Source organism: Nyctibius grandis, chromosome Z (assembly GCF_013368605.1).
Source record: "Nyctibius grandis isolate bNycGra1 chromosome Z, bNycGra1.pri, whole genome shotgun sequence".
Taxonomy (NCBI): Eukaryota; Metazoa; Chordata; class Aves; order Nyctibiiformes; family Nyctibiidae; genus Nyctibius; species Nyctibius grandis.
The window spans coordinates 43913770-43933605 of record NC_090695.1 but is presented as its reverse complement, the minus strand read 5'-3'; the positions used below and the strand labels follow the sequence as shown (position 1 = coordinate 43933605).

Here is a 19836-nt window from a genome sequence, read left to right as displayed (position 1 = left end):
AGTTCTAGACATTTTTATATTCTTGTTCTCAGCAACGTAGTTGAAAGACTAGGGTAAACATATTACACCTTTTAAAAGCATCTCTCAGTAGCCTTGATAGGCCAAACCCGTTAATGTTCTAGAAATCATTACAAAAGATTAATTCTTGGTGACCTTGTGTATCACTGCCTTTTTGTTAAAGTGCCTCACAATAATAAAATACCTTGCACAATTAAGGAATGACAGATTGAGATCTTGTAGGCAGTCCATGGAATTCACTCTTTTCTTAAGGGGAAAAGCGTTTCTCAAACAGCAAGGCATTTAGCAAACATTCTCAGCATTCACTGCCACGGGACCTTGGAGATCATTCACAGCTGCCCATGATAAAAATAGGCCTTAAATTCCTCTGAGTCACTAACACAACTTGCTTTTTGCACTTTGCATTTTCCTGTCATTGAGCTTCATGGGTAGTTTTGCATGGATTAGAGAGCAGTAAAGCCTCTCCTCTAGAAGATTTCTGGCCATTTTCCCCTATCCTCCACTCCCTGCCCAACTGCAAACCTCTCCACTGAAGATGCCAGCACCCCTAACAGCTCAGTCAATTCTCCTTCGCTGAGTAAAAATTCTCGGACAAAATAATAAAGACATTAGGGCAATCTTGAAAACCCTTTTTTACCCATGCAAAATTCGTGGTAGTCACTGACACTTGATCAGCTAACCAAGCAACACTGGTAAGGAGAGTGTTCTAGTAGAACAGTCTGTTAATTCAGCCCAAAAGACGTGCTGAGGTTCTCCTGTATTTAAATACATGAAAATTCCATTTTTCCAAGAAGTATTATACCAATAGTTTTTACTATCAGCATAAAGTAAAATAACCATTTCTGTGCAGTACAGAAAAAAATCAAGTTATATTGATTTTTCAGCTTGAGTAGGGCTTCTGTGTGTTCAGCCAGGTTGACAGTTCTTGCAGTTCAGTCCTGTGAAAAGCATACCCTGAACCTTTCACTGCCCATAAAAAATGTTTACCGTTTCACATATTAAACAGCATAGTTCCCTTTTGTCTAGCTGTACAGAAAAAGTAAAGTATGTCCAGAGATGGTTTTGGTTGCTAAGGAGAAAACAACCTGTAACATTTGATGTATTTGTTCTTCCTTTAGTGTTGGAACAACCAGTAGAAGCCTGTTCTTAACACTGCTGTAACATTTTTCTGTGAGGGAAGGACATTGACCTATATGTTGTGCCCATACTAGTGAATGGCAGTAATCAGCAGGGACAGTGCAATACACTCTGGGATGAGGTACAGGGTACAGCGCCGCTTGCTGAACGAGAAGCAGCCAAGGGGGAGTGACAGAAAGCACGGAATAAAACAGCACATCCGTGTGTGTGTTATCCATGTCCCTGACATGTCATCTCTGCCCTCCCTCAGAAGTACTGGCATGATGACAAGTCCTCAGACCTGCTGTCCTAAACTAACCGCTGTTGCTCAAAAAATAATTCAAAAAAAAAAATTAAAATCTGTAGATATTGGAGTTTTACATTACGTAAGAACTTCCAGTCACATGAAAGGAAGACGACAAAAATATTTTTTTTCTAGGGCAGCAGATTTGATGGAGGAACGCATATGAAATGCCCAAACACTTGAACTGCTTGATCCAGTTTTGAGCTCCCTGGGAACTTCTAGAAAAACATCTGTTCAAACTCTTAGCAGTTTTGTATCTTGAGTCAAGATTTGCTGTCTACATGACGAGCACATTGGCGCCATCAATTTGGGAGCCTAGCTTTACTGGAATACAAGCTTTGCAGATTGTGAGACAGGTTACCGTTTTACAGGACCCATCACTACAAGAATGCTTTTCTTCCACAATTCACAACCAACATTTAAGAACATTCACAAGGGCAGTTACGAAGACAAAGTTCTGCACATAGTTCTCGATAATGCTTGATGCAACAAGGGATAAAAACCTGCATAGATAAACTGCGAGACATCCCGCAAAAAGATAATTCAGTTTTTCTCCCTTTTTGCCTCTTAGTGTCCGACCTTATCATGCCTGTTCCAGCAGTCATATTTGTTTCACCCTTTGAGTACTGATCCAGAGATGATGAGTTAATAAAAATTAATAGCATGGGCATTGTTTTACTCCTTGTAGGAGGAGACTTAAAAGCCAAATCTACGCCTTTGAAGTATTACAAGAATATTTGGAATTCTTGTTCCAGATTTGCCTTGAAAAAAAATCAAAACCTTTTTATAAAAATCCTGTGTCTGCTGTGAGTGGAATTTTAGATCCTTAGATTCCACTTGCAGTCACAAAAGCAGACGTTGTGACCAAGATCACAGTTGCATTTCTTTGGTCAAATAACAAAGCTCAGGCTCCTAAGTGATACATATATGTACTTGCATATACTGGCCAGAAAATTCCTAAGTAATCCACCAGTAAGAATAATAACAGGCAAATCTTGACTAATGAGAATTATAGCATGAAAAAAAGGTGTCAGCTATCTGCTAATGTGCTCAGTTTTAGACAGAAAAGCATAAGGCATTCAAGAATCACATAACCAAACTATGACAAGTTGCGTTTCAAGAGAAGGTGATGATAAACACAGATGTTTTCTGTATGTTAAAGTGAAATGCTTTGTAAAATTTTGACCTGCATAATAAAACAAGCATTGTGATACACATGAAAAACAAATCTAGGTCAGGAACATTTTGCACCAAATCTGAGACAATTACAAATACACAGTACATATTAGCAGTATTTTTCACCAACAGTTAATAACTGTTAATCACATTTACTAATCCTATTATTTTTAAATACATGGTCTCAATTACTTAAAAAAAATGGGAAAAAAAAAACCCCACCAAACTTTCCACAGTATTGAATTTATTTCCATAATAATCTGCACACAATAGCAAGACAGCTACTTTGCCCAGTCTGGTTTGGTAACACATTTAAGCATAAAACCTTCCTTGGCAGAAGTTACAGAGAAATTGATCAACATAAGAAAAAAAAAAAAAAAACCCACAAAAACAAAACCCTCAGTAATTATCTGTTAGGAACTTTAGTCACCTGTATCCTTAGTTCCTGGGAGGTAAATGTTTCATTGGTATTTGTTGCTTCTTTAGTTTTTGCCCCATCGTCAGTGAAGATTAGTCACTGCAGATGGATAGGGATCAACTGGGAGAGTTTAATGCTGGAAAAAGGTAGCGTGGAATTGTATGATTTGCTGAAGAAACACTGCACACTCTTACCTTATACAACACTTATGTGATTCCAAGCAATACAGCCTTTAGGTAGTTCTTTTCTAGAATTCAAATGTGAAATGCTCAAGAGGAAAAAAAAAATCTGAATAGTTTTGTGGAATATTCTCATTCTTGAAGTTAATACAGTATCAGGAAATATATATAAACCAAATGTATTTAAATGTCTCATGGATATGGAGCTATTTACAAACAAGCCACAAGACTTAGCAATCCTATTAAGGTATGTGATATATTTATTGCAACTGTTTTACATCAGCAGAATAATTAGGAAACTTAGGGTTTGTAGTTCATGTTCAAGAATATGCTGTAAGTACTAAATTTTAACTACCATTATATAGTAATATTAATCTTTTATTGACTAGTGTGTGCTGTTTGTTATTTGCAGATAGATGGCTAAAAATAAATCAGAAGGAACAAAAGAGCTTAGTGATTTGTATGATAAGTCAATGTATTTTGTGAAGTGCTAAAGATAATAAATAACTAATGGCATACGTACAGAATTTTTTTTGGGGAAAAAAAGAGGACTTCATAAGAATCTGGTTATCTGGGCAACATCATCTACGTTTTTTCCAGGTGGCAACAGAAAAAAATAATACTTCAAAGGTAGCTTATACGTGTAAATCCAGTTATTAAAAACTTGTCCTTATAATAAACCAAAGGTAAAGACTGAAGTCTGTATTCTGCTTTCACTGAGATGGCTGCAACAGAAGCTTGACCTTGTGTTCTCAGAGACAGGATTTGACTTAAATTTGTCAATTTCTACCTACAAAATTCTGTGTAATGGTATTACCTGTTAATTAAAGCAGACTATAAAGAAAACAAATAATAATCACATTCCAGTCCAATAAAATTCAGTTTCACTTTATTCAAGGTGAAGAAGAAGTCAGGGTGGGGGAGGAGTGTGGAAACCAAAAGAGCCATGCCATGCAAAGCCACGCAGCTGAGCAAGGAGAGGTGCAAACAGTTAGACTTACAAATGTTTTAGCAATGTGTATGGCATCTTTGATTCTATGTTTAGTTTGTCATTGATTTCTTACAGGTAATTCTAACCCTAAACAAAATACTACTGAGAACCCAAATGACATTTCTCAAAGGTATTAAGTTCAGGTAACAGTCATCTAGAAGAGAAGCTGTTCTTCAGTACTTAAGTAAAGGCCATGGTATGCTTTTAAACACCACAGTGGGCAGACCTAAATGCCCAAATTTTTATTTTTATTGAGATTGCCTTGCCTAATGGCATATACATTTTTAATAAAAATTAATATATCTATTGTGCCTTCTTGTTGAAAAAAAAAATGCATATTGCAATAAGGAATGGGTGCAATAAGGTGCAATAAGGAATATGGGTGCAAGCTGGAACACAGGAGGTTCCACTTAAATATGAGGAAAAACTTCTTTACGGTGAGGGTGACCGAACACTGGAACAGGCTGCCCAGAGAGGTTGTGGAGTCTCCTTCTCTGGAGACATTCAAAACCCGCCTGGACGCGTTCCTGTGTGATATGGTCTAGGCAATCCTGCTCCGGCAGGGGGATTGGACTAGATGATCTTTCGAGGTCCCTTCCAATCCCTAACATTCTGTGATTCTGTGATTCTGTGAATGAGGCACAGCAGAGTGGACACCTCAAACAACTTGCACTAATCCAGAAAACTACACAATGGCATTAAGTCTGTATACCTTTCTCCTCGCCCCAGGCTGATGTACAGTTAAAACAGAGAGATCTGGTGTTTGCCAAGAAATGGCAAAATTCATTCATGACTGTATGGAGAAAGTGTAAGGAAAAAAACAAAGGAAAAAGATACAATTTACTGACTCAAAAAAGGGAACTATAGAAAATCATGTTGTCATTACAAGTGGAGAAAAGGAGAGAGGTGGTGGAATGGTGCCACGCTGACTTTTGAACACTTTCAGTGCTTTAGTTTTTGTGTTAAGGCTTTTAGGTAGCACAGAAGTATTTTATACCCTATAGGAAAAATGCAATTTTGGGGGAATTGTTATGTTTTCCAAAACAGGAGCTTCACGACAGACACACACATTTAAAATAAATCCTTCAACATTAATGGTTAAATTGCTCAAATATTACTGAAGATTTGAGAACCAGGAGTTTGTTGGCAAATAAATGTAAGAAAGTTAAGAACTGGAGGTAATATTAATTGCAATGGAGGCTCTGTGAAGATAAAATATTTAGAATAGGGTAAATAGAAAAGCTACACAAATAGGAATGTACAAAGTACTTGCAAGAGGTACTAGAAGTGAAAGTTGTAGCAGATACTTAGTAAATACTTGGGATAGGAAGAGAGAGGAGGAGACAACACAGGAATCAAGAATCAAGATCATGATGAGGCTATTATTTGAGCTATCATGCCTAAGATGAAAAGTGATAGATGAAAAACAAGTTGCAGATACAGAATGGTACTCAGTGCACCTAATAGCACTACTTATCTAAGGCAAAGTATTCTATTAGTTTGGCATGATTATAACCTGAGTTAATACTCTTGGTACATGCTTGGTGTACAAACAAGTGGAGTAACACAGTCATAGTTTGGCATTTTCTTATAATACTTTGATTCAATTTACAATTTATGGGAAAAATTACAAGATTACATGTATTTTGTAACCACTAAATGGTTGCTCAACACCAAAGGCAAGACTTGCTGTAAATTAAAGAACTGCAATTGTAGGTTAGCATGCTAGTTATTTTAGATTTTACAATACTGCGACAATTTGGGTATCTCAAGCACGACCAGTGATGTTAGAATTCTATCCCGTAGCTCTAAATACTGCAAACAATTGTTTGGAAGTAATATTTTGGCAGCAGGTACTTGCTATATGTACCAGATATTTTGAAGACTTTGATATGGGTATTCATGGAAACCTTCATGTAACACTGTACTGTTTCCTGTACTTTTTCTATCAACTGCAGTCAACAGCCATTTAACAGTACTATGACTACTACATCTAAGAAATAAACAGAATTACACACATTCAGGCTCTCCCTATTAAAGTTCTGCTGTCTGGATAAGAAACAAAAAAGTTTAATTGGGAAGAAAAGTTGATAAAAGCAACTGTGAAATATTGTCTTTATTATTTAATATAAATTCACTTCATTAGTCACTTGTTTAGCACACAATACTGTGTAATCCAAGGCATTTATTTTTGGTATGCAACAACATACTTATAACCCCATAAACTCCTTCCTGAATGGCAAGACTGTTAATAACTTTTATTTAAAATAATAGGCTTTAATGAATATTTTTAGTGCAGAGATATATTGATTCTCCCCATTACACATTTTTGTAAACTGTTATATTTTCTGTAAATATTGATAGAGGTGCTGCAACATTTCCTTGAGTAGAATATAAAAAAGTTTACACTGAAAGCGATACTGTATTGTAAATTCATTGTGAGCTGGTCCATTCATTTACAAAAAAGCAAGTAATATTGTTAACTAAGCAGCCACTCTTGTGATCATCTAAATTAGACTTCTCTGGTCAGTAGCCGCCTACTTAGAATTTGAGTTGTAAGACTAGTGATTATTAAGTTAACATTTCCTTTGATAAAGAAATTTGAATTTCAACACAGCCTTAAATCATATGAAAACTTAGTTAGAAACTAAGTTGATTTTCAGAATCAAATCAAAACTGAAAGATTTGCTCTGAATAGTATCATAAGCATTATTCCAGAGTTCAATTTCAATATCAAATGAAATGGTAAAACAAATTCATTTTACACTGTATTTATAAAAAATGAAATCTGGAATTCTTATGTTAAAAAACCCAAACAAAACAGGCTAAAACTTGGCAAAATTTTTTGATCACTGTTTTTTTTTTTAACTTATTGTAATCTGTTTTTGTGATACAGCTGTAGACTGTTGTGACCATAATAAACAATTTCATAGATCTTCCTTCCCTTCTGTTTTTGCTTTTGTTGCTGATATTCAAATAGTTCTGCTTGTTAAAGAGGAATTAAAAGGTGGCTGTTCAGTGTTCTTCGTATCTCAGTGCTTCTCCATTCCTTACAATTTTGGTTGATTCTCTCTCACTTCTTCCAGTTTAGAAAGGATCCACTGTGTGAAGGAAAAGGAAAAAAATAAAAATATTTCCTTGGTAAAAACCATACAAAGTAGCGGAAAATTATATTGGGTTGGCCAGACACTTCACTGCGTGCTCTCTTCCTAACCGAGTTTTAACACAGTGCTCAAAATTCTACTGTAGATTATAAAGCCCCAATTTTCTCACATGAAAATGGAGGCATGTAAGTACCAATCTCTGACATTGATTACCACAGCTAATTAAACTGGCTAGGTTGATATTTCAGTTTCCTGGTCTGTATTTCAATTAATAATATTTTGAAAAATAAATTACATCATCATTTCACCCACATCATTATTAATGCTCTGCATTAGGGTACAACTCTAGATGAATCATAGATGACAATAGAGAAGCAAGGATAACAAAAGACATGAGGACAAGAAGAAGTTGCAGCAATTATTTAGAAAGAAGCTTTCCTTAACTGTATTTGGTTCCTTTTCAGGAATTTCATATGCACATGTTTACTGAACATGGAAGAGAAATTAGTTTCCCAAGAGTCTGGGGGCAGGGCAGGCAGTGACATGGAAATCTAGGGTAGGAGATGAAGTTAGACAAAGGGATTGCCATCAGAAAGCTGCATAATGCTTTCAAGGAAGATGAGTGGATTATTACAAATCAGATTCTGCTACCAGATCAGGTTCTTCTATGTTACAGATCTTTAGGATCCCCTCCGCCCATCGCAAGCTCACCCCCTGAAGGAAACCAGAGGTTCTGTGTAGCAGGAATCCTGAAGGTTTGGGAGAACAATTGGCTGCTCAAGAAATTACTGTTCACATCAGATTATGGCACTTCTCACAGATGGAACAACCTTGTAGTGTCCACTAGAGTGACACAATGTTCACAAAGCAGTATCACTGAAATCACCTCATACCGTTTTTACTCAAAAGGGTGCAAGTTTCCTTTTCGTTGTTCCTACACCACTTCCCTCAGTGTTGTCTCTCTATATACACAAGTGTCACATTTGCAGAAGTGAGCTGTAGGCTAAACAGCCCGGAAGCGACTCTTAAAGCTTACTGTAGGATAGCCCCTAAGGCCCTGATGGCAATTTTTGAATGAATCTGTTAAATATTCCCTCTCTAAGATAAAACGACATTCCTTACCAAGCCTGTCTGACAGTGACCTTTCACCTTATATTCACACTCCTGATGGTTTTGTGAGGTTCACGGGCCTTTCTAGGAAAATACACAAACCAACACTTTTGTGAAAAGTGCACACGTTTTCAGCTTTCTTTGCCCTGCTTAAGACTTATGGAATACATAATATAATGCACTAATTTGATTTTTGAAATTGTTCCTGATTTAGCAGGGGCATAGATGGGATTCCCTTCCTACACAGACTACTGGACCTCAATCCTGCCCCACCACAGCCAAAAACAAAAAAAAAGAGGATCTCAATACCTCCAAAGAGTACAGACAAGTCAAAATCAGCATGGGACCCTCAATATCTGGACAGTATTTGTAATGCTTTTTCAGGTAAGAGTCAAACGGTATCACTCAACTGCAGTCAGAAGCTATCCTCATGAAGACAAAGGCAACTTACACTGAGTAGAAGATGCAAAAGCAACTCAAACTAATGAGAGAATTCAACTTTTGCAGACTGTTTCAAAGACTGATCCCAAGGTACCATATTCCACTGGTGTGAATATATACAAGACTAATCTGTTGTTCATGAAAATAATTAGCTATGCTAATAAAAAGGCAGAACTTCCGCAACCCAGCTACCTCATAGTTCTGGTAGCAGACCTGAACCGCTCCTACTCTCTGTCGTGGTCAAAACTAGTGATGTCAAAATGAAGAGAGTATAATCATAGTAATACCATATATCAAATAAACTATATGTGTTTCTATTAGGGATTTTCTTCATTCTTCAACCAAAACTGTATTTTGAGGAACAGAGGAATGACACCTCATCCTCCCTCCCCCGAATAAAACTAGGAATAATGTCCAAATATTGTTTGTGCTATTAAAATATACTATTTTAATTCACATTCTTGATTGTTCAGTTTTTGTTAGCAGTACTGTTAAATCAGCAATTTGACAGACAGTTGTAATTCCACAGATTTATGTAAGGAGAAGTCTGGTGTTGGAATTGAGTATTTTTGAAATTCAGTACTGAATAGATCATTACCATTTCCATCTGTGTAATGGCTGCGTGGAAATACTACATTTTAAATATACATAGTAGTTTCAGGTTAAGAATATTCTGTTACACTTTTAAAGCCGAATTTAGCACAGTATAATTGTAATAGTATTTTGACTTTACCTTAGCATCCTCTGGAGTTCTAAAATTAATAATTTTTCCAAATTCTTTGGCATGGAACACAGACTTAACTCGTTCCTAAAAAGAATAGTAATTAAAAATTGAAGTTAGTTTCTTCTAACTTTATGACTAAGAATTTATTTACCATTAAGGCAGGTATATGGTTTAGACAGCCACGTGTACCCATTACACTAATCTGAGTATGTTCACATCGCATGCACACACCCTGAGAAACTTCATTTTCTGCATGAAAAGCACAGTGAAGTGGAGCACTCCAGCAATAACAAACTTCCCTTTTTACCATGGAGACGCTGGCGACTGGACTATAAAAGTGTGTAGAAATGGAAGGCAGATAATGGAGTATGTAGGGTAACAAAATCCAGTACCCCCTAAGGTTGTAATTTTTCATTCTCCTTTAAGTCATTACCTGGGTGGACATTCCACCAATACTGACTTGCAATCAGTGATCTCAGGTAGTAAAAATAGCAACTTAGGCTTCAGAAATAGAACCTAAGCAGTGCTTTGCAAAATAGGTTTCAACCATAGATTTCAATAAAGAGCACACTGCAGACATGTGAATGGACTCTGAAATGACTGCTGTGTAGGGGTAAAGATGGATATGTTATTCAGCATTGTCTGAAATGGCAAAAACTCTAAGAATTATTTCATCCTGTAAAAGTTCACTTGCAGTCAGAAATCCAGTTTGGAGGATTCCAAACCAATATGGCTCTGCCTTTCATGCTCTCTGCAATAGAAACAAATAATCTGAGTGAAAAACTGAATGACTTTGTACACTGTCAAGACTCCCCTGACAACCAAGATGTGTAATTACACACATGAAGCTTATTAAAAACAGAAAGAAAACAAAATGCTGGCAGATAAATTCATTGATTGAAATTAAATTCAGTTACCATCTCAACAAGAACTTAAGAATTTTTTTTTTTTTTTAAGGAGCTTTGCCTCTCTAAGTACCCTCAGACACCAGCGGTTATCTTTCTGCTTATGCCCTTTGCCAGTTTACCAGAGAAAGAAAGTTCTGGGATTTTTTTAAAGGAAAAATTGCAACGAAGAGCAACATTCTTCAACTTGCATTGAAAGGGATAAGCATATGTCACTACGCTTTTTATGAAGATATTAATACCTTATTATACATGTGAAGAATTTGATTACTAGCAAATGGAAAAAGAAATCCTTGAAGCATAGCACATGCAAATGTATTGCTCTGATATATTTCAATCTTTGGGATTGAACACGGTAGAAGGCCACATATTGGCATATTTCCACAGCACCAGAGCATGTAATAAAAATATTCTGCAATCTTTTGAGAGAGTTTTGTTGTGTCACCATTTTCCAAACTATGAATACCCCACGAACTGGTGCATACCAACAAAAAATTCCCAGGGCTGAAGGAATAATTTCATCTGCAAACACCAAGTCACCATTCTGCTTAGAACAGTCAGAAGCTAGTTATCATCTGAGGAGTTTGCCCATGCCAAATTTAAACTCCCTTCTCTAAGTGCATCTCAACTAGAAGAGACATCAAGAATTCAAAGAAGAGAGATCAGGAATTCAAAGTTCAATTTTATAATCAGTAACACAAAAAGAAAAAACATGATTAGGTTAACGTACCTTGGCTTCAATGCGTAATCTTCTGCCATCAACAATGAATGGTTCTTTGGTAAATTCATCATAAGTGTATTGCCATTCACATGTCAGCTGTCCAAATGTCCCTTTTGTCACAAATAACACACCACTAGGCACCAGAAAATAAAATTAATGATTTAAAAACTAATGTAAAAATACTTAAAAGTTATCAAGTTACCCTAGCTCTAGTGAAGTCAAAAACAGTTCTCATCTAATGATATATAACAACCATATAGCATACTTTCCAAAAGAGTGAATTTTGAACCTCACTCTAACTTAAAATACTGTTTCACAGCAGAACTGTAACATTACTTCTAGCTGTATTTCTACAAAAAGTTGTACAGATTTTATTTGAGGATACCTGATACTCCACTGTTAGACATTATTGACTCTATTCCTGTATTATCCTTTTTTTCCTTCAATATGCTAATTTATAAGTGAATCCCACAGTTCCATTGACTTCAGCCTAACCAGATTTATAACAAATCTTTCTCAGCTAAAGAAATCATAAAACCAAAATTCCTTTTCTCTCTTTAAATAGAGAAATTACTATGACAAAGTAACATACTCTTGTGCTGAACAATGCTGCTATTGAACAAGATTATTAACAGCACACTAAGCATGCCTTCCCCATTATTTTATCTACGAACGTAATGACAGACATGTCAAAGCACAGTTACTAATCAACAATTATCAAGGCATGCACATTTTGATGAGTTTTAAGTACTTATTACTCAGAGTCAAAACTGTTTACCTCTTTGTTACCATTAACAGATCTGTACTGTTGACCATAGCATGTGCAATATATCTGAGTTTTGCAAATCTTCCGTTTTCAATTTTCTAAAAGAGATAAAAGTTTTATAGCTTTGAATATGCTAGTATAAATTCATGTACTAATTCTGTGCTTAAAATGTATTTATCCCCCAAAAGTATAAATTATAACAAAGCACATACTTATAAATAAAAGGCTATGTTCATAAAGTCAGAACATGACTAACAGATCTGTGACAGCTAATGTTCATAATTATGTAGAATTATTTGATTGCTGTTAATTCAGCTATGCAAATAAAAATCAATCCTAACCAAAACTGGCAAGGAACAATATAATTTCTCAAAACATTTCAGGACTCAGTTTTCTACATATTTTTAGTACATGCCAAATTTCTGCTGACTAATACAGTTCTGAGACAATAAAATTAGGAAATGAATCCTTATTTCTTTATGTCAAGTCACCTCCAAAACATTGGAGTAATTAACTCTGGAAAGAAATCTATACTTAACTGTATACAAGAACCCATTATCATGTAGACAGTGGGACTTAATAATGTACTTGAGGTAATGCTTAGCCTTTCTCCATATTAGTTTGTTTCCCCCTGAACTTACTTAATCTTTTCCTACAATTGCCATGAATATTGTAGCAGAATATTCTTTAATGGGCAATACATTTTAAATATTGATGACAGCAGATGAATCATTTTTTTTAAAAAATAGAGGCTCTGTAACTTTAACATGACTTGGCAACCACTGGATTTCTGACTTTCTGAGCAGTGAGTGATTAAATTAGTGATCAAATTAAGATTGCTGCATCTTAGCTGGGAATAGCAACATGACTGCTTGCATACTTCCCATCTGTTGCAAATTGGAAGCAAAAATAGATAAGTATAAACCAGTATGATTCAATGAACGCTCAACTACAAACATATTGCTTCAGATATGTATGCCAATATTTAAAAACATGTAGGTTAGTTCTCAATGCAGTTAAAATAGCAAAACCATTTAATGAGTATTCATCACCACTGTAAAATGATGAAGACATTTAATTAGGCATACCCAACAACTTCAAATTTGGCCGCATGGATAACTCCACTTGCCCAAACAGATTTTTTTTTTTTAATTTTGCCTTCCCTCAAAGATGCTGATTCTTTAGTGACTAAAATGCAAGAACATTTGAGTAACAGGTTCCCAAAAGAGAGCTTTCCAGAAAGCTGTCAGAAAGGACAGATTATTTCTTTCTCCCCAACTCTGCTGGGCTGCAAAATCACGGCTATTGATCATGTTGCCCACTGACATAAAGTCACTGCTTGAATTTATTTCTGCAAGAACTAGTGTCAGGGGCAGGATTAATACAGCAAGAAGAATGCCATAAGAAATTAGGAATTAAGGGCTTGGAAAACATATTTCTTTAAAAATTGTTTTTGGAAACTCCTTATTCGAGCTTTGTCTAGGGGCTGCCACGCCGCCGATTTGATTCTTTCCCTGCTTTTCAAATTTTGGTCCAGGCTCCTACTTCATAATTAAATAACCAAAAAATCCCCTCTCAAGGTAGCTTCTACAATGTTCCAGCGCATGACTCCTTGGATGGTTAGAAGACAGAGAAGGCTGTATGGACAGACAGCATAGATAGCATACCTGACCCAGATACCAAGCTACTGGTCTAGTTCTATGTCCTGATGGATTTTCAGTGTTAGTGACCTAGCAAGAAAGACAGGGAAAGGGAGGAGAAGGCTGACAGGAACTTACAGAAATAACGTATCTGGAAAGAGCAAGGGTGGTTCAGTAGAGGTAGCAAATACACATTTAATCTGCAAGACTCTGTGACAATGCCAGCAATTTCTCTTACTGACCAAAGACATAAATATTGCAAAGTATGACCAGTATCTCTCTTCTATTGGAAGCAATTATAAGGGAGAAGCATTTAACAATTTAGCCTTATTTGGATGGAGAGGATCTCTAGTCTTTCTCGTGCATCAAAGAAGATAACTTTCTTAATGCTTTGCATAGCATTGAGGTAAGGCTCTCAATCCAAATGTTAATTGTCCTTAAGTGGGACTTAAGAGAGTGGGGTTACCTCCTTCTGTCTTTTCATTAGCTTGCTAGTTCATTTTCAACAAGTCATGTCACCTCATTGTAACTTACTCAGTTTACTGATAATGAATTGAGAATTATGAAAATTATTATGGAAGTACATTACTTAACCATCACACAGGTTGCAATCCTAAACAAGAGCTATTTAAATGTCCAAGTTCCACAAAAAGTATTTAATTCTAGTAAGATTCACAAACAAGTGATTTGCTCAGCACAAAAATATTGTTAGCATGTCGTATGAACTGAGCTAACTACTCCTCATCGTTAGCTATGAGTCAAAGATCATAAACTCAACTTATGTGCATTCTATAGTTTTGTAGACTATAGATGTTAATAGGGAAATAAAGCACAGGAAAATGCTGCACAGTCCATTTGCAAAGGCAACACTTGTATCTATGCCTATGCTGAAGAGTAACTACTTCTAAGTTTTCTGCCTTTAGATTTTTCTACTCTTCATTTACAATCTGTATCCCTTTTAGCCTTAACTTGCACCTATTTGTTAGGAAATACATCATAGAGGGAGACACCAACTTACTGCTGATAATTCTTATAGCAAGATCACTACTGTGCTCTGCTACCAAAGTGCCTTACACAACTCAAACATAAAAGGAGATATAATTGATCCCTCAACATAGATGCATAAATATGTTTTTTAAATTTTACAGTATTTAGCTATTAATTGTTTGGAGAAAGACAGCAACTTGGACCACTGTTTGGTGATGCAAAACTATGAAAGTTAACATTGATCAATCACTGTTTGTTCAATATTAGTTTCACCACTGTAAGAAAACAAACCCTAATTTTTAAAACAACTTATGTATTTCAAATTAAAAAAGCTTTAATAACCTGGTTACTTTAGCATATCTTATGGTTCATTGACTAGACGTGGAAATCGAATTAATCTATTGAAAAAAGACAGTCCAGCAGCAGTAATGAAGTAATCCAAGCACAAATCTCCTCCTTTGCAAATTATTCTTACCTGTAGTACAAATGCTTAGATGTCACTGCAATAATCTAACAGTAGACGTGATCATTTGTACAGAGGTGGATATGCACATATGCCCAGTGTCTTAAAAGTGGCATCTCTGCATTTGGAAAGATTCCTAATCACACCACATGCTCCTAATTTATTGAAGAGCAAGCACAGAAGCCTTTGACAAAGTTAGAAACAAAACAGAGCAGTGTGTAAGTAGCGGAGACAAAATTTTAAATCTATGATCTTTCTGGTTATAGTTCTAAAAAATACTAGTAGTATGTGTGATACAAAAGTCAGAATGTTTGGTATCCTTCTTGAACTCACCTCAACTGAAATGACATGTAAAAAAAAATACTGTAGAGACTGTTACTACTTAAAAAGTGGTTGTACATCTGCTACTCTTCTCTCTTGATGTTCAGGTTAACTTGATGTTTTCAACTGGATTTTAGATTGCCTGTGTATTTCCTCATGAACTGACTACTGTCCAAATGTGTGAGTTCTGAAGGCAATTCACTGTTGTTGCTAGAAACTCCAATACAGAATGTTATCTTTCAGCTCAAATTATAAGGTGACTTCTTCAAAAGCTGTAGAACTGCTACTTTCAGCAGGCTAACCTGGTATAATTACATATACAATCTTCCCCCAGAAACATTTCAAAATCCTAAGCAGTACCCAGGTCATTTGTTAGATCTAGCTTGAATGTGTGTGAAAAAGGGGAAAAATTGTTAAAGAAAAAAAATAACATGTAACACACTCATTTTTCTGCCATGCAAAATTCTCTCCTCATCCTTTATTAATAAGAACTAATATTAATCCTTTATTGCCTACTCCCTCATTGCAGTTAACCTAATGTGCAATGTCATTCTAGAAAAAGCAAAGCTTTTGTCCATGATGTGTTAGTGCCTGAATTCAAGATTCCATTCAGCCATGCTGAACAGCAGCTCTGAAAACAACATGGTTTTGTTCACATCAACAGAAATTTGTGGTCAAGGTTAACATTTCAATCTAAGGCCACAGTATGCAGGACAGCAGCTTCTTTTCAGAACACAACGTTTCTACTTCACAAAAGAAATAAATAATTTGTCTATGATGACTGACAGAATTATCTTGGTCAGTTTTTGATCTGAATACCAAGAGAATTAATTTGATGAGCTGAATGGAGAAACCATACTGATCTACACTTTCATTATGATGTCCACATCTAGACATTCTTCGTGTTTCCTGCCAATACAACCAAAGTTCTTTGAGTTGTAGCATCTGAAGTGATTACTGTATCATCAGGGAAATGGAAAAATATTCCAGTTTTCTCTTCTGTATTGTCTGTCAGCAAACAAGCTGGTGTATGCTTTGCCTAGGACACTTCTAGATTTTACTTGCTTTTCCACCACAAATAAGCATTTATGCTTCAATCACAAACAAGCTAAAATGAAACAATTGGTGTTAGCTAGTCTCAGCCAGCTTCCCATAAATATATACAAGTGTTCTATTTGGGGATGGGCAATGGCTATGTAATAACATCCAAATGTTGCACATTTAACTGGTAAGGATCCTGTTCTTTCCTTTAACCTAGACACAACAGGTTTTCCAAACGAGGATGGATAATGAGAGCTGTGACTCAATTAAGGGAGAAGCAAACTAGACAGCATGCATGAATGGATGCCTGGTAAGAGTCAGGACAATGTTAAATAGAAATGAAGTTACTTTGAACTTTGGAAAGAATTTCTCCCTATAATTTTATTAAGTGAAATCTCAGTTTTAGAGTACTTCACAATATGGATGTTTTGATTTGAACCCAAGCCCAAGGAGGGTGAGGGAAGGAGAGAAAGGAGGAGTATAACACACTTTCCCAGCTCCTCAGGTGATCTTCCTGGCAGATTGAAGTTTGAATACTAAGAAACAAGGGTTTGTTCAACCCATTCCAACATTCTGCCACCTGATCTGAAGCTTACCTCATGACCAAAAAAAAAAGGATCACTGAACTTAAAGCTGGACACCTCCAATACAGTAGGACATAGTATCGAAGCATGGCTTTGAAGGATTGTCTTCTCTACAAGCTTAAATCCACTGCAGCATAGTTTGGCAGCAACCTTACACAACACTATAAAAGAGCCCTCACAAACTCATACACTATAAAGGCAAATTAAAAATAAAAAAAAAGGGTTTGAATTTATTTTGGTTTTGGGTAGGCACTGAGCTGTGACACAGAGAACTCCACTGATTTCATGGTGCAAGTGTTAATGACTTAGGCTAGTCTCATGCTTACGAACCTATTTTTTAGGTTTACTCCCTGGCATGGAAAAGACTAGTGATTCTGACAGGTCTATAGCTTCTGTAACTGACTAACAACGACAAAGGTATAAACAGTCTATTAAATGATCCCAGAAACTGTCTGTTGTATCCCTCTGCACTGACTTAAGTCTACAGAGCCTCTTGAGAAAATAAAAAGACCAAAGAACCTGATGAAAAGGGAGGTACTGGATAATATCAAAGATAAAGAGCACAGCCAATTCTTCACCTCAGCAAGGAGGAAGCATATAAATTCAAGTTACCATTATACAAGTCACTGAAAGAGTAATACTAAACACTCGGGAAAAGCTGAATCAGCAACTTTTCTGTAGCTGACCGCAGAAAACTTGGCAACCTGAGCTGAAAGGATGGCACTTAGTACTGCAGCAACAGTACTGGACTTCAAACTCACTTAACCAGTGAAAAAGTGGGGAAAAAAATTGTGCAGCCAAAAGTTAAAACTATTAAAATACATTAAACTGAAGGGGAAAAAAAAGCATTTGAAAAGACGGGCTGTATTTTTTGATACATTATTTTAAATCCTTAATGAAAATAATCTCTAAATTGGTTTTTTTTGGCATTTTTGATGCCTTAAAGAGCATCAGTTTCAGCTAGTTAGCTATTATACTTTTCACAGGTTTTGGTGCCATGACTTAGAAAGAAATTAAATCCTAATATCCCAGGTGATACAATTTTTTGTTATCCTCAATCCAAATTATTTCTTTTCCCAATGTGTATTCAGAGGGAGCTAGACTCAAGACAGAAACAAAAAAAATACTTGTACAAAATTACTACCTTTTTTTACTAACATAAAAACTTCAAGAAGAGGACTATACTCCATGTAAGAGAGAAAATACTCTTAAGGTATATAATTATATACCTTGCCACCTATACTAGCAAATTTTTTTCTGTTTTTTGGGACGGGGTGGTTGTTGGGGTTTTTTTATTGTTGTTGTGTTTTCTCCTTTGTTTTTTTTTAATTTTTTTTTTTAGTTATATTGCAGTGGAACTTGAATTGGTGATACCTGACCCAGAAGTACTACCATTCATGCTAAATTTTACTTCCACATTCTGTAATAATTTGTCAAATTATGAGTTAAAAATTTGATAGAAAATGTATTATTTCTAAAAATCAAATTCTTATTTTTGCAGGGATGCTTTTTAGTCAAAAAATGATTACATTTCTTCTAAAGCTGTCTTAGAATGAGGAAAATTATGTTTTGTTATAAAATTAACATGCATTGTCTTGTAAGACAGGTCATTACAGAATAAAAGCAAAATTTTATAGGATAAAAAAGAAATTGCACTAAAAAGCCAAAAAGGAAAATGTCAGGTAACATATTCAAAGTTCCCAAAACCCAGTAAAGTTAATAAAATGCAGCCGTAACCTTTCCACAAAGTCCTACCTAACAATTTCCTCAACTTTTAGGCAAGACATGTCTTTTTTCAAGACTGAAGATCAAAATAATTTCCTACATTCTTCAAAGAAACACCTGAGATCCATTTGTACCTGAAATATTCAAAATCCTTCCCACAATGTTTCAGGCAGTACCACACTGCAGTACAGTCTTTCATCTACTTCTGCTAGACATCCTTTTGAGATGACAGTATTACAAAATAAGTAGCAGTACGTGATCTGTAGCAATCTAAGCATCAGTAGTTTCAGCTAAAAAGTTATCAGGTTGAGTTTGTTCCTTCTCTTATCCGAGAGATTACAGGCATATATTCCTTGGCTCACTGCCCGAGAGATCAGACTGTACAGCAGCTTTTGAAGGCATAGAGCCAGAATAGGCAGTCATGCATTTTAATGGTTCTTCCCTCAGAATTTTGGTAACTGGAAGACAGTAGACAATGAAGGACATGACATCACCTTTGGTGAATATGAAAACATTTCAGAAGCTCTTATTGCTTTAGAGCAATTGCAGTTCTTCACATGTTGGCAGAAGAGTTAATTCTTACTACATACTTATTGATACATAAATATCAATTGCAAGACATCTTTAAAATGCAACACAAAAATCTAAATTTAGCAACAAACCACAAAAAAAGAATGAGAAAACAGTGCAAGCATTCCAGTGAATACAGAATAAATTTTTAAAGAAACAAGTAGCTTGAAAGCTATATTATAGAATTTACAATACAGAATTATAGTGGTTCAGTGTTGTTATTTTTTTTTCCCCATGCTTAAGTAAATAAAAAACTAAATACTTTTGCATGATACATATGTTTTACTACACAGAGCCTTGTAAAAATACTGGTATTTTCTGCATCTGCCCGTGATTTTGCATAGGGTTTAGTTCTGGGGTGGATTTTTTACTCTTTTTTGTTGATATGAGAACAAAAATATTGATTTAAGAACCAAATAATTTATGGTCACGATCAAAAATAACTAAGTAAACCATTCATTACTTCACATATCTAAGGATTCCAAAGGATACCCAAAATAAGTATTTAAAAATTACAGTAAACAAACGATAA

General features: G+C 35.6%; 1 protein-coding gene across 2 annotated transcripts in view; it reads right to left on the bottom strand.

Moving 5' to 3' along the window:
* Window positions 1-5775: 5775 nt before the first annotated feature.
* The window catches only part of VPS13A (vacuolar protein sorting 13 homolog A), a 133158-nt gene continuing 119097 nt past the window's right edge, over window positions 5776-19836 (bottom strand). For both annotated transcript variants that reach the window (XM_068423411.1, XM_068423413.1), the window contains 4 exons: window positions 11986-12071; window positions 11217-11340; window positions 9591-9665; window positions 5776-7303 (listed from right to left, as the gene is read on the bottom strand). In XM_068423411.1, coding sequence (XP_068279512.1) covers window positions 7253-7303; window positions 9591-9665; window positions 11217-11340; window positions 11986-12071 — 336 coding nt within the window. In that variant the 3' untranslated portion in view covers window positions 5776-7252. The remainder of the gene's footprint in view (window positions 7304-9590; window positions 9666-11216; window positions 11341-11985; window positions 12072-19836) is intronic.